The 14,540-nt window shown below is 47.1% G+C and overlaps 1 protein-coding gene and 1 long non-coding RNA gene across 4 annotated transcripts in view; one reads left to right on the forward strand and one right to left on the reverse strand.

Annotated features, from left to right (window-relative positions):
• The window catches only part of LOC135920473 (uncharacterized), a 72,362-nt gene extending 67,011 nt beyond the window's left edge, over positions 1–5,351 (reverse strand). Inside the window, exons 1-2 of the long non-coding RNA XR_010570262.2 lie at positions 5,230–5,351; positions 4,524–4,674 (exon numbers count right to left, since the gene is read on the reverse strand). This is a non-coding gene — a long non-coding RNA (uncharacterized lncRNA). The remainder of the gene's footprint in view (positions 1–4,523; positions 4,675–5,229) is intronic.
• The window catches only part of LOC135920470 (high-affinity choline transporter 1-like), an 81,924-nt gene that overhangs the window by 40,622 nt on the left and 26,762 nt on the right, over positions 1–14,540 (forward strand). Inside the window, exon 2 of one of the 3 annotated variants that reach the window (XM_065454725.2) lies at positions 6,136–6,291. The exons of the other annotated variants lie outside the window; for them this stretch is intronic. Coding sequence (XP_065310797.1) covers positions 6,286–6,291 — 6 coding nt within the window. The 5' untranslated portion in view covers positions 6,136–6,285. The remainder of the gene's footprint in view (positions 1–6,135; positions 6,292–14,540) is intronic. 3 annotated transcript variants of the gene reach the window in all.

A 14,540-nucleotide genomic window follows, 5' to 3' on the forward strand; every position in this document is an offset into this window, starting at 1 on the left:
AGTCACAACACCATAACCGCTTCCTATGATCCAGCCTGTCAGATGGACGAGCCTCTCCAAACGCCGCACTGCTCCAGGCGAAGATGGTGTGACGTATCAAGCATTGCGGAACGTTGACAAGAGTTTTCATGACCGTATATTGGACGAGTATAATGAAGTATGGAGAACCGGTTTAATCCCTGCTGAATGGAAATCGTCCGTGGTAATACCAATCTTAAAGCCCGGGCGTCCTGCAAGGCACCTCAAGTTCTACCGACCAATACCCCTAACTTCAGATGTCATCAAGTTAATGGAGCGAATGGTCTTGTTTCGCTTAGATGTCAAGCTAGAGGAGCTGAATTTTTTCCCTGATGTCATGAGTGGCTTTCGTCGCCGCCGTTCAGATCTGGACAGCATATCAGACCTTGTCTGAGCGCTCGAATTTGCTAAAAGCAACAAACATTCCGCGTACATGCTCTTCCTAGACATACAGCAAGCTTTCGATTCAGTTCCGCATGAGGCGATTATTTCTACTCTTGCTACCGCGGGAATTTCGGGTCGTCTGCTCCACTTTCTGCATAATTTTCTATCGGAGCGCCGGATGAAAGCGCGTGTTGGAGGAATAACTATAGTGAATACCGATATGTGAAGTGCGGTGTCTCACAGGGCAGCGTATTATCGCCGCTTTTGTTTAACACCGTACTCGCCGCGCTTCCAAGTCGTTTGCCTCGGGACAGTGACTTCCCTGTGAGCATAGCTGTCTACGCAGATTACATTGCTCTGTGGATAAGCGGCCCTTCGCACCTTGGTCCACGGCTTCGTGCAAGCTTGCAAAGAGTTCTGAACGCTGCTTCGGAGTACTTGGAAGAAGTTGGCCTGCTCATATCCCCTGCTAAGTCGGCTGCAGTAGCATATCACCCTAAACAACGCGCTCGTCGAACAATGAGCCTACTGTATCTTGACGAAACGCCTATAAAGTGGGTGCGACAACACCGTTATTTGGGGTTAATTGTGGATGATCGCATCTCTTGTCGTCCTGCCGTTAAATCTGTACGACGCAAATCGCACTCCTTTCTTATGTATATGGCCGCCTTGACTGCTAGAAGTGCTGGCTGCGACCAAACAACCGCTCTCCAGGTGTACCAGTCATCTGTGCTCTCAGGCATGATGTGCGCATTACCAGTCCTGAACATACCACCTAGTTTGATGGCCCAACTGGAGCGAGGTCATCGTATTGCGCTTCGATTAATGCTTGGATTACCTCGTGAGGCGCAATCTATTGCATTGCTCACTGAAGCGCATCAGCTACCCCTGAGGCTGCAAGCAGACCAGCGAGCTCTATATCATATTGAGCGTCTGCACCGCGCATCGAATGGTCAATCGCCCCTTGATCGTCTCATTCACTGCCCTTTAACTGGCATGGGAAAAATGGCGGCATTATTTATGATTATTACTGACATTTCTGAACATGCTCCTTCAGATACGCCTCCGCCTCCAAAAGATATCACGAAACACGTATTCCCCATTTACCCCACAATCCCATGACATGCACAAAAAGTCTGATATGCCTGTTTCGGCAGTATTCCAATTGACTCAGTCTCACATGTTCGAAAAGTTTCCAGATTATCTTCAAGTATTCACAGATGCATTTGTACCCAGCGACGGTCAACGCGCCTCTGCAGCTTTTTCTGCCCTTCAACTCAAGTACAGCGTATTTTGCAAATACCTCATCCAACTTCGTCAACAACTGCGGAGCTAGCAGCCATTATTGTTGCACTGAAATACGTGCAAGAGGAGTTAACCACATCGAAGATTGCCATCTTTACGGATTCCCGTGCTGCCCTTAGCAGGTTACAACGCAGCGAGATTGATTTTCCACTTGTGCGCAGCATTACTGACTCTGCGAGCAAAATTTCATCACGTGAGTATCTCTTGTTGCTCAATGGGTACCTCCACACGTAGGAATCGCCGGAAATCAAGAGGCTGATCGGCTCGCTTCAAGTTGCGCTCATAAAAACTGTGTCTGCCCAGAAATTTTTTGCAAGCTTGCTGACGCTCCTCTGCTGATTCGTCGCCACCTACTCAAGCAGCATCCAGACCAGCGCGTTGCAAATGAACGTTCCCGGGAGCCCCGTGTTCGCGGTCGAGTCTTGCCTCGTCGCGCTAGAGCACAACTACTCAAGCTGAGGGTTGGCTGCGTAAACGTGCACGAACGTTTATACAGACAAAGACGTGTGGAAAGTGCATTGTGTACGTCTTGTGGCTGCTGCGAGACACTTCAGCACCTTATATTTCAGTGTCCCGCTTTCAGTGCGCAGCGCATGTCGCTAGTGAGAAACTACCATCTCCTTGGCCTGCGGTGTACGACACTCGACGAATGTTTATATCCCAGTGGTTGTGCGTCTAAACGTGATCAGGCTCATCGCGCCTTACTTACTTTTCTAGAATTAACTAACTTAGGTTTATGTTTGTAGCGTCGAAACTATTCTATTCAACTTTCTGTAGTAGCGTGACCTTCAGTGACCAGCCCTACTGTGTGTGATCTGTACTGTGTTCTACTTTAGTCTTTAGATTTCTCCTGTTGCTCTTCCTTTCCTCTTTCCTCCCCTGCTTCGTATCTACCATTCCTGTGTTGCTGTCACCTCCCTTCTGGCCTTCTGAAGAGTAGGCAGTCGTTGTGCCCCTTCCGGTGGCAGTTGCCAGCCTGCTCCTCGCTTTCCCTTTCCTATGTGTTCAAAATAAATAAATAAATAAATAAATAAATAAATAAATAAATAATAATAATAATAATAATAATAATAATAATAATAATAGTAATCAGTAGTAGGTAGTCCTTGAGAAGACAACTGCGATCCGCTTTATTATAGAGTATGGTACTGTTTGTCAACTTAACACCTCTGTTTTGCTATCGGTTGCCTGCGGGTTAAAAAAAAAATAAAAGAAATTGATCTCGGCAAGAAATAAAAGCAATATACGTATGGTTGTTACTCACTGACCGATTACATTATTTTCCCTCAAAGCCAGATATAATGCATCTTTTTTATAGCTTCTTACGTAACAGAAAATATTACGTAAGGAAAAAAAAAAACAGCTGTCTGTTAGTCACGTTCTATTGTGTTCACCCCCCTCCCCCCCCGCCACAGAAGCAGCTGAGCCTTTAGATGTAATCGAGGCAGGACAGAAAGTACACTTTTCGTCACCGTGATCTACATCTATGTGGCATTTACCAGTCATGCTTCAAAATTCGTTGGAGTGATTGATTTACGCGGTTCAACATACTAATGCAATACCAGGGCTAAGAGAGATGGCTTATTGAAGGGTTCCGGATTAATTTCGATAAAATGCAGTCGCCGCGGCATAGAATTGAACCGGCGACTTCGTGTTCAGCAGCAGAACGTCATAGCCACCGAATAACTGCGGTAGGTGTCGAAAATTCCTAAAGTGACCATGACAGATTTCTCAGATGTAGGTTTAGTTGCTCGTCATTCGACTCTAGGTTACGACCTTACACCTGCTACGATAATTAAACTCGTTTGGCACTTTTCCTAGTGAATTTTTCGAATATTGTGAAGTGCTCCCTCTGTATACCTGTATTCGCAGGTCTCAAAAACTAGTAACAATTGAGCTTAATTATACTTTAAAAATGAGTCTCAGACAGGTCCTTGTTAATATTTGTCCGATATCACCTATACTCAGCCTCGTTAAGATGATTGAAAGAAATGACTTTATTTAACTGAATTTATTTAACCTCAGAATAAACCTTTGCTAGTGGCAGGTAGGGTATCGGCCTTAATCTGTCACATGGTCGGCGCATCTTGATCTGGAAAGCCGCATTCAACTAACAGGACTGTCAGGGGAGATTTCAGCATTAATTCGAAAGCTTGCTCCAGTGCAAAACACGGTTTTCTGGTTTGTAGATAAGTAAGCTGTGCCGTTCCGAACTATATTAGAGCGCCGCGCTTAGGCGCACGTTCCTGCGGCGAGCGTCGGCGTCGGCCTCGTCGACGGCGTAATCGAGCGAACGAGCACAGCGAACGATAAAAGCGAACGCGGAGCGCAGCGGGCGGATGAAAGACGCGAGGAGGAAAGCGAAGAGGAGTGTGCAGCGCAATGAGGACGTGAAAAGTAGAGAAGGGCATGGCGAAAAGGGTGAGGAGGAAAGCGGAGTGCCGGCAAGACCAGGCATGCGGCCAGCGCGGAAACAAAGCGCTGGCTAGGGCTTCTGACCCACTGCGCATGTGCTACTTCGCCTGCGGCACCACCGCCGCTACAAAATGAGCTCTGCGTAAGCCATGCGTTCCCATGTGCACGCTTTCTTTCTGAACAATGAGCTATGCAACCGGTGAAAATGCTTCGTCTGCCACTGCTGCTAAACGAGCTGCCCGAGCAGAGGCTCAGCGCCGCCGCTGAGAGCGCCTTGTCTTTCAGAATGAAATTATTTGCATAATATATGGCGAATTCGAAACACCTAAACAGCTGCGCTCGAAATTCGCATTGGGAAGTATCGTAATGGGTGAAATAATGAAACCGGGGAGAGTACTCACGGACTCTTTTTGGGGTGGGGTATTTATCTTCTGCCTCCGCATCTATCTGTTGTCGTCAGCGCCTCAAAGAACTGGATGCCGCCGGCTATTCTTTCTAACCGTGAAGAACGGATCCTTCTCGTCACCTCCTCCGCTTACGTTCTTTGGCCATCTAGAGAAGAGAATATAAGTGTCAACTCCAACAACATCGTGAATGGCGACGTAATCATTATACCCTACGGCCAAACCCTATCTCAAAGATAAAATAAAGTCACCCCTGGCCTTATAGCTTCCCTTAGGGGCCTGCATTGCTTACCGCCTTCCCGAACCCCAACTGTTGCATCGTGGATCAACTATCACTTGTGCTGTTAACATTCATTCCGTTGCAATTGTCGCCCTTTCGACAGTGCCACCACGGTGAGGAACAGACACTGCTTGGCGGCGATCTTGACTCTGCAGAGTCAAGATCGCCGCCTGTTCCTCACCATTGTCGGCAACCACAAGTGCTGACCTGACGCCTGCCCAGTGTCAAGATTTCCTCGCCCTATTGAACGAGCATCATTCCTTGTTCGACGTCGATGCGCCCGGCCTCAGTGTGACTACCGCCGCTACTCACCGCATACAATCGACTTCCGCATTGTTCACCGGCACCCATATCGCGTATCTATTACAGAGCGCAAAATCATCGAGGAAAATGAATAAGACATGCTTCGACGAAACATCATACCTCTTTCCTCGAGTCCCTGGTCCTCCTTTGTTGTTCTAGTGCAGAAGAAAGACGGTTCAGTGTGTTATTGCGTCGGTTACCGTGCGCTGAACAAAATCACCCGCATAAGTGTTTTCCTCCTGACACGGGTCGACGGTGCACTAGATTGCATATGCGGCGCCGAATAATTGTCTAGTCTTGACCTTATATCAGGCTACTGGCAAATACCGATGTCGGAATCCGACAAAAAAAAAAGGAAAAAGAAACGGCGTTTGGCACACCAGATGGGCTCTACGAGTTTAATGTGATGCCTTAAATTATGGGGTTTTACGTGCCAAAACCACTTTCTGATTATGAGGCACGCCGTAGTGGAGGACTCCGGAAATTTCGACCACCTGGGGTTCTTTAACGTGCACCTAAATCTAAGTACACGGGTGTTTTCGCATTTCGCCCCCATCGAAATGCGGCCGCCGTGGCCGGGATTCGATCCCGCGACGTCGTGCTCAGCAGCCTAACACCATAGCCACTGAGCAACCACGGCGGGTGTATGTGATGCCTTTTGGACTGTGCAACGCGCCTGCTACCTTCGAACATAGATCGATAATGTATTGCGTGGTTTGAAATGGAAAACCTGTCTGTGCTATCTCGACGAGATTGTAGTGTTGTCAACCACGTTCTCACAACATTTGCAACGTCTTCATTAAGGGAAGCTGAAGAGTCTGTCGAATTCAATAAGACGCTCATATACGGACGCAGGAACCTTATAAACCATGTAGGTAAAATTTGGGGTTTTTTTTTTTTCAATTAGGAGCGACGTAATCGTTGGTTGAAATTGCGCTGTAGCTCCGCCCCCCGTTGATTGAGCGAGCGGAGCGGAGACCGGAAACCGCGGTGTTGTGACGTCAACTCTGTTTTGTTCCTTCGCAGCGTCCGCGACCGTGCCTGACCGCGCTTGTTTCTGCGTGCGCGCCATCGTAATCTGCTTCGATCGACCCTGCATTCCTTTGTTGGTGCGTCTGCGTGTATGTAGAGTGGTAGTCAACGTGCGTGGTAGTCAACGTGAGTGGTAGTCAACAGATGAAGGTACGTACTGCATGAACCGGGAAGCTTTTCACGCGTTTAAACCGTCTTTGTAGATTGCCGACAGCTTTGGACAGCGCACAAATGCCGACGATCGCATCCCCGCTTACGTTCCACGAGGAGGCATGCAGGAACACAACACTACAGTTTGACCGGAAACGAGCTCACTAGATCGGCGAAAGATCGGCGAGATCACTAGATCGCTTTGCAAAAAACATACTCACCAAAGAGCATTTCCAACACGAGGAGATCCCAAGACTTTGCTTTCGTTCGCGTCGAAAGCACTGCTCGCACCAGCATCGTTTGCTTCTTCGAGAGGCCGGCTCTTCGCAATTGGCTCGTACATGTAGGGAGTAACGCCGAACTCCTCAGAAAAACGCAGTCTCTCTAAATGTTCCATTACCGTCTCAAAAAAAACAGCACCAAACTACCTGGCACCGCGCTTCATGTGTAGCGGCACCGGTCGGTTACTAGAGTTGACGTCACGAGGTGCACCGACCAATCACAGGCGGAAACGAGACGCGCGAGCTGGGCGTGTTCGCTGCTGCACTTTTCGTCGAAATAAAATATATTTGCGCTTTCTTTCGCTCAATTTCGATACGATATTCGAATTCGGAGGGTTGAAAACCATTATGTGCAGATGTTGACTCAATTTTTCTGGAAAACCTTTCAGCTTCCCTTTAAGTCCTTGCCTTATTTCACACACACACACACACACACACACACACACACACACACACACACACACACACACACACACACACACACACACACACACACACACACACACACGCACACGCACACACGCACACACGCACGCACGCACACGCACATACACACACACACACGCACGCACACATACGCACGCACATACATACACACGCACACACACACACACACACACGCACACGCACACACACGCACGCACGCACACGCACATACACACACACACACGCACGCACGCACGCACACATACGCACGCACATACATACACACGCACACACACACACACACACACACCAATGCAGTTTCGCCACCAAGACCATTAAGGTTATGGGGCACTTAGTTAGAGATGAAGGTATTCGACCGGACCTGCGAAGCTGGCCAGCGTACTCGAATTTCGCAGTCCGCTGCGTCAAAAAGGCCTGCGCAGTTTTGTCGGACTTGCTTCTTACTTCCGGCTCTTCATGCGCAACTTCCCTGTGCTTACGTTCCCGCTCCATCAACTCCTCGCAAGCGACGCACCTTTCGTTTGCTCCGATGAATGTGAACTTGCTTTCCTGGCTTTGAAATACGCCCTGAGGTCGGACTCGGTTTTGTGCCACTTCGATCCAGCGCGTGCCCACCATCCTTAACACTGACGCTCGCCGTCATGGTCTCGGTGCCGTCCTGCTGCAACGTAACAACACCTTCCGCGAACGAATAATTGCTTACGCTAGTCGTGCGCTAACCGCTGCAGAGAAGAATTATGCCATAACCGAGCAGGGGGGGGGGGGGGGGGGGTATGTCTTGCTGTTGCTTGGGCAGCGCAAAAACTGTCGGCCATATCTTCACGACCGCCATTCTACAGTTGTTACCAACGATAACGCACTGTGCTGGCTTTCATCGGCAAGCAATTTATCGGGTCGCCTTGGTAGCTGGGTGCTTCGCTTACAGGACAGAAGTACGATTTCGATTTCGCCTACAGGACTGGAAAGAAGCATCAAGACGCCGATGCTCTATCTCGCCACCCTCTGCTGAACCATGACGACTCACCGTCGCCTCTTCGTACTAGCATACATCCCGAGTTCTCATCATCGGCTGTACCTATCGTAACGCTCGATTGATAAGACCCGACAGCCCATCTGTCCTTGTGTCCCACCAAAGTTTCGACCATACTGCCGAACTATTCTCGAACGCATCTTCACCTCCCAACGCCCAACTTCGTCGACAACTTAACCAAGTCAAGCTGCACAGTGCGGCTTTACATCGCTACATTTATCACGTCGATGCCAACAAATGGCTCCCGGTCATACCACTTTCTCTGCCACCTGAGGTACTCGAAGCCTTTCAGGATCATCCGATGGCCGGTCATCTAGGCTACCAGAAGACTTACGGCAGAATACGAAGTCGCTGCTCCTGGCTTGGCCTCTTGTCGGCTGTTGCCAAGTACGTTGCATCCTGCGTTCATTGTCAAAGCCACAAACGACCGACCACAGCTCCTTCTCGCTTTCTGCAACCTGTTCCTTGTCCCGCTTCGCCTTTCGAAGTCGTTGAAATAGACTTGTGAGGCCCTCTTCCCACGACCTCAAATTGCAATCGTTCGATTGTGACGGCCGTTGTCCATCTAACACGCTACTCGGAGACAGCCTCTAGCTCTACAATCGAGGACTACCGCTGAAGTCGCCGATTTCCTTCTACGCAACATATTTTTTTATACCGTGGAGCTTCGCGCGTTCTCCTCAGCGACCGCGGAAACGTCTTCCTCTCTTTTAACCTTACCAAAGTTCTGCGTGCTTCAAACACCATACACAAGAGCATGCACTTCCAGTTACCATTCGCAGACCAACGGCTTGACGGAGCGTTTTCATCGTACCCTCTCAGACATGACTGCAATGTATATCCACCCCGACAAGACGAACTGGGATACAATCCTGCCGTTGGGGACTTTCGGTTATAACATGGCTGGACAACGTACCAGCGGCTTTTTTCCCTTTTCCACGTCTATGGCCGCTCGCCAAGTTTCGTTCTGGATGGATCGTTCCTTTCGACTCTGGTAGCCGCAGCAGCTCCTTTCTCAGAACAATTTTTGTGTCGCCTCGCGGACTGCCGTCACCTCGCCCGCATTAACACCGGCATCGCCCAAGACGCTCGGAAGTCTCGCTAGGACTCGCCTCACCATGCCGTCAGTTTTTCTCCTGGCGACGAAGTTCTTTGGACTCCTGTGCGCGTTGCCGGCTTATGCGGGAAATTCTTCACTCGATTTACTGGGCCTTACACCGTGATTGGGCAGACATCCCCTGTTAATTACCGCGTCTCGCCCCTACGAACGCCGTCCGATCGCCGTTGCCGTGAGACAGAGATAGAGCATGACTCTCGTTTAAAACCATATACTCGACGCATTTCATAATACTCCCGGTGCGGCCAAGCGGCCGCTTCTACAGCTAGAGGGAATTAGTGTGACCGCAACACATGCCTGACTTTCATCTTCATCATCTCGACATGTCATCATCCATTGTACATCTTCCTCACCTCTATATATCATAAGCAACTGCACAGCTTGATCCTTGTGTGGCAGCATGAGCTCGGCTGGAATAAGGTATATATATATATATATATATATATATATATATATATATATATATATATATATATATATATATATATATATATATATATATATATATATATATATATATATAAACCGACTAGAAGCGTGCCACGCTATCAGTTCTTTCTCTGTTAATATATTATTATCAACCGTCTTATGATTCTTAGTATCCGTCTTCGTCAGGCTCCTCAGCTGTATTCATACGCAGACGAGATTACCTCGTTTTTCTCGTCGTAAGATCTCAATACCTTGTACCAGATTTACAATCTTATATGCATGCCTGAGCGCGAGTCCTGGCATGAAGGACTCTGTTTTTCTGTTATTGTAAGTAAGCGCTCGCTGTTTGTCTTCTTATTGCCAAATTGAGCTTCTAAATGTATCACTTCGGAGTCTATTTTTATGCGTATGAGCATGTCTTCTTATTTAACTGTGCTCTTGGATTTTCCCGTGCTTTCCGCATTTGCCACAAGCATTCATATTACTCGCCTGCCCTTTATTTTGCAACTTTAAGCATTTGATGTGAAGTGTGAAAATTCTTCTGGGCTGAGTAGTGGGCGAACACTATAACCAGATTATTGAAGGTCTCTGCTATAACGAAGGTATGCAGATACAAGGAAGCTAATCTTGCGAGATCACTATGACTTGGGATGCTGTAGCATGGAATCAGTTTGGGAAAAGTGCAATGACTGCTTGGAGCTCAAAAGATGCGGTAATTTCGTAAAGACATAAGACATTTAACGCCGATAGTCCCAACGACGGCGCCATGAGAGTATTTTGACGAGTGTCTGTTGTGAGGTTGAAAGCGGACCCGTCGAGACAGCTTGGGAATCACGTCTTGGCGAAAACTGCGTTCCGGAAATCACGGTACTTAATAAAGTCATTCCAAATATTTCCTGATGCAGCAAACCCCTACACAAATTCAGGATGAAATTCAGTAGCTTTTCTAAAGAACGTCTATTAGCGGACTTTTGAAACTCAACAGGAAATTTGTAGTATATCTTTAGTATGTCAAGGATCATTTTTCTAAGGGAATAAAGGCTGGTGCTGCAATGACCTGCTCACTGGCGCTGTGCTTTATGAGCAGTCTGTCTCATAATAACACGCAGCTGTCGCGCTCCACAAACTTTAAAGGAGATACGCTCGTCGGTTAACAAACTTTTTCTCTCCAAGGAAAAAGAAAGGCGCCAGCGACGAGGTTTCCCTCATTAGCAAAGGAAAACATTCGAGGTATGGGTGGATTGTACAGGGATCATTAGTGATAAGCGCTCCATAACAAAGACTTCTCAAAATTTTATTTTACGCTTTCTGATACAGCGATCTGGGTACAGGTTAATGTTCAATGTACAAAGCAGTTACATGGCCGTTAAGTGTTCGTTTATGCATGTAAGTGCGCAGCTAAACTATGTTGCACAAGAAACACAAACTAATATAACACTAATACGAGTGATAATGAGGACGTATTCCTTTCTTTCGGGGGGAGGGGGGGGGCGATTCGTCTCTTGTCTGACTTGTTTGTTAATAAATTGTATTTTCTTTCCATGCGGCGAGAACAAATCTGAGCAGCTTTTTGAGGTCTGTTTTGAGAAACCTGACTGAAACGTTGCCGGTTGTGCTGTGACGACGACTGGAATGCTGAGTCCGCATGTGGGTCCAGCACTATCTTATCTCTGCGAGCACTTTCGTCATGAAGTGGCCCATATACCGGGGCGTCTTGTCGTATGCGAAAGCTTGAAACTTGATATATAGGTGTCTTCGGTTTGGCTATACTTTCTGAACCGATTTTCGAGAGTGCCGTGTTCGCTGCTGCACAAGTTAACGCTGTGCAAATGCAGCGTGACACCTGCGCGCCTCGTGAACCTTGCCAATAGAGGACAAAAGTATTGCGCTCTCTAAACGATAGTGCAGCAAGGGCATTCAAATCGACGATTTCCTTACGCGTATGTGCAAGCCAACCTTTTTCCAAACCTGCTTTTCCATTGTGTAAGTCATCAGATCAGAGAGGCTTTTGCTTTGGGACAAAATGACAAATAGACACGCCTGTGCAGCTGCTTCCCTTTCTCCTATACGTCTACTCTAGAAAGGGTCAGAAGAGCGTGCTCAAAGTACCTATCGCTCACATTGCCGCGTTCGCCATATGAAGCACTAGTGAGAATTCTCTTGCACTTAATATTGAGTGTTCATGTGTGACCCACCTTCGAGGGGTACTTCTTTACCATTTCTAAGCAGTTCCAAGCAGTTTGAAACGTCGTCCCAAAAAAGTGGGACGATGCGAGGAAGACGTCTCAATTTTTTGTCTTACCAGGACTGCCGGCGAGATACGTTAACCACTAAAAAGTTTTACATTTTATTTCTAGCGACCCGTGCTTTAAGTTTCTGTAAACACAATTTGTTGTGATACGGTTGTGGAAGCAGCGACTTGGAGTCCAAAGTATTTTTATGTTTCGAACCTTCGGGAAGCAACACCCGTGGCTGCACATTTAGCATGCGTTAAATATTGGTGGCAACGTTTCGGCCAGCGTTCTCGAACACCCTCAGACAGCGCGCCGCACATGTCCGCACAGTCTTTGCTTGACACTCGCCTCTCTCCTATTCTTCGTTTCAATTTGCTTAAGCCTTAATCAACAGCCTACCCCTATAATCCAACGCAACAGTGCTGAACTCACCGGGTCTATGCGATGCATATGGCCTGGTGCATATAGTTTCAGCCTGATGCCTTTGATGTGTGGGGAAACGTTCGTGGCCGATCACTCTTGAAATGCTAAGCAAGAGAAGAAGACATGCGAGATAAATAAGTATTTCTAGCTTAAAACTACATTGCAGACAACACTTCAATGTCTCGTCAGTAACGAGGAGATTCTGTCACTGGCGTAAGGCTAAGAAAGAGAACCACCGTTCATAAATTACAGGAGACGTAGTACGCAACACTGAAGTCTGATAACTTTTACCAGACATGGTGTAGTCGCCGTGTGAATGCTGTGTAAGTGCTTCCTCGTTCTACGATTAGTCGTATCCAATTGTCAAAAACTTGCAATCTATTTAGACGGTTGAGCCGTACAATAATGCCTTATGACTCCCGGCGCCCTGCAGATTGGTTCCATAAGCAGAACAGGGTACAACCTTGCGTGACGACTGCGTACTCTGTACTCTCTGTGCCATCGAAGCAATGTTACCCGTTTGGGCGTACAACTTGAGCCGGATATAAAATAACGATTCCTTTCGCTCGATTATATGTTTTTTCTATACCTTACTGATCATCTACCCGTTCAAGGCTGGTCGATTCCAGAAATAACGGAGACGGAGCGCCGCTCGAACCACTGACGAAGCGCTGAAAAGAAGAGCATGGCAATACAGTTTTTACACTATCCTGGCTATGCTTTACCTTTGCCTTATTTTGCATCGTTTGTACACACAGGCAAACCTGTATACAGATTTGCCTGCGCGTAACTGACATTTGAAGAAGCGACACTTAAGATTCGCGTTATATTTTATTTGTACACTGAAAATAAAAGAAAATCCGGCAGACTTGTGCGACCATCGCCTAACCACAACCCTAATTCCGGCGAAGGAGAGTCCAGACATAAAGGTCGCTGCGCTCAGCATGCTACTTGTCATATCGTTTTCCCAGCATAAAGGCGTTTCCGGTTCCTATGCAACTTTTACTCAGCGCTCGTGCAACGTCCTAACCGCCCGCGTGTCTGTTGTCACCAAGCGCCACAACAGCCGACGACGTTGAATGGGCGACAGCTGAGAGTAAGCACTTTCTAACGTAAAACCTGTTAACTTAAAAATACACCTAAAATACTGATCCTAAGGCTAAAGCGTGTCCAGTATGCGTGTGTAAAGTTTTAAGAGGAGATGTAGAGCCGTTTCTGTATAGCAACAATATTAAAATATTGATTTTCCTCTGACAGCTCGAAGAAGCCTATTGAAGGCTCCGATGGCATTTTGAAAATTTTCTACGGTGGTTCCTAAGTACCGCAGACTTTTAAATTGCTCCAGCTTACTTATTTCGACGCACGTTCTCTTAATACGTGTATTTTTATACGGCTAGTAGCTCGCAAACAAGAAATGTTTTATTCTCAAGGAAGCATCGCGTCAAGCTTCAATTAGCAAACGTTTTATAGTTGTCTACAGCCGCTCCTCCAGCACCCACAACTCTTAAATTTCTCCAGTATATTTATAGTGAGGGACTCTTTATTCATGGCACCTTTCTTCTTGATACGTACAATAACTCTGAAATGACGAACCGCTGAATAACCCCATAAAGCTTTAAAGCGCAATAACACAAATTGGGTATTTTTTCAGGATGCGCCTACTGATCCTAAATGCTTCTAACCTTGCTCGTACACCACCATTAACAAGCTTAGCTTTTTCTGCAAATTTAGTTGCTCTGTCTTCAATGGTATTCTTAGTACATTTTTGTCGACATTTTTAACGGTCATTCTCAACCGCACCCAGTCTCTGTAACAGCCTCGTTGTAAATGTTTCATCGAACTATCTTAAACCCTAATTACAGCGCACTGGGGACGTATTCTGCAACGATCACTTCGCTGATACTATTGCCTTCACGTGACGTCGTGCCCAACCAGCCAATCAGCTCATCCGATTTTGCTCAACCAGCCAATCAGCGCGCGCACGTCGTCGTTACTATCGCCGAGGCGACACTGTCGCTGTAAGTGATCGTCGCAGAATACGTCCCTTGGTTTGAGACAAAAATTCGGATAAACCGTAGCTGAGACTCGCACCCCATATTACTTAGCCCGCTAACAAGTCATTGCACGAAGTGTTTATAAAAGTGCTGTATTAAGGTACCTCGTGCACTTATCTAGTTTACCGTCATGTGTGACATACTCTAGATAAACACACCGAACTGCACGGGAATGTATCGCAAGTTATCTTTCTTCTTCCTTTTGTAATAAAGTTTATTGATAAATGTGAAGTA

The sequence above is a fragment of the Dermacentor albipictus genome, chromosome 1 (genome assembly GCF_038994185.2).
Source record: "Dermacentor albipictus isolate Rhodes 1998 colony chromosome 1, USDA_Dalb.pri_finalv2, whole genome shotgun sequence".
Taxonomy (NCBI): domain Eukaryota; kingdom Metazoa; phylum Arthropoda; class Arachnida; order Ixodida; family Ixodidae; genus Dermacentor; species Dermacentor albipictus.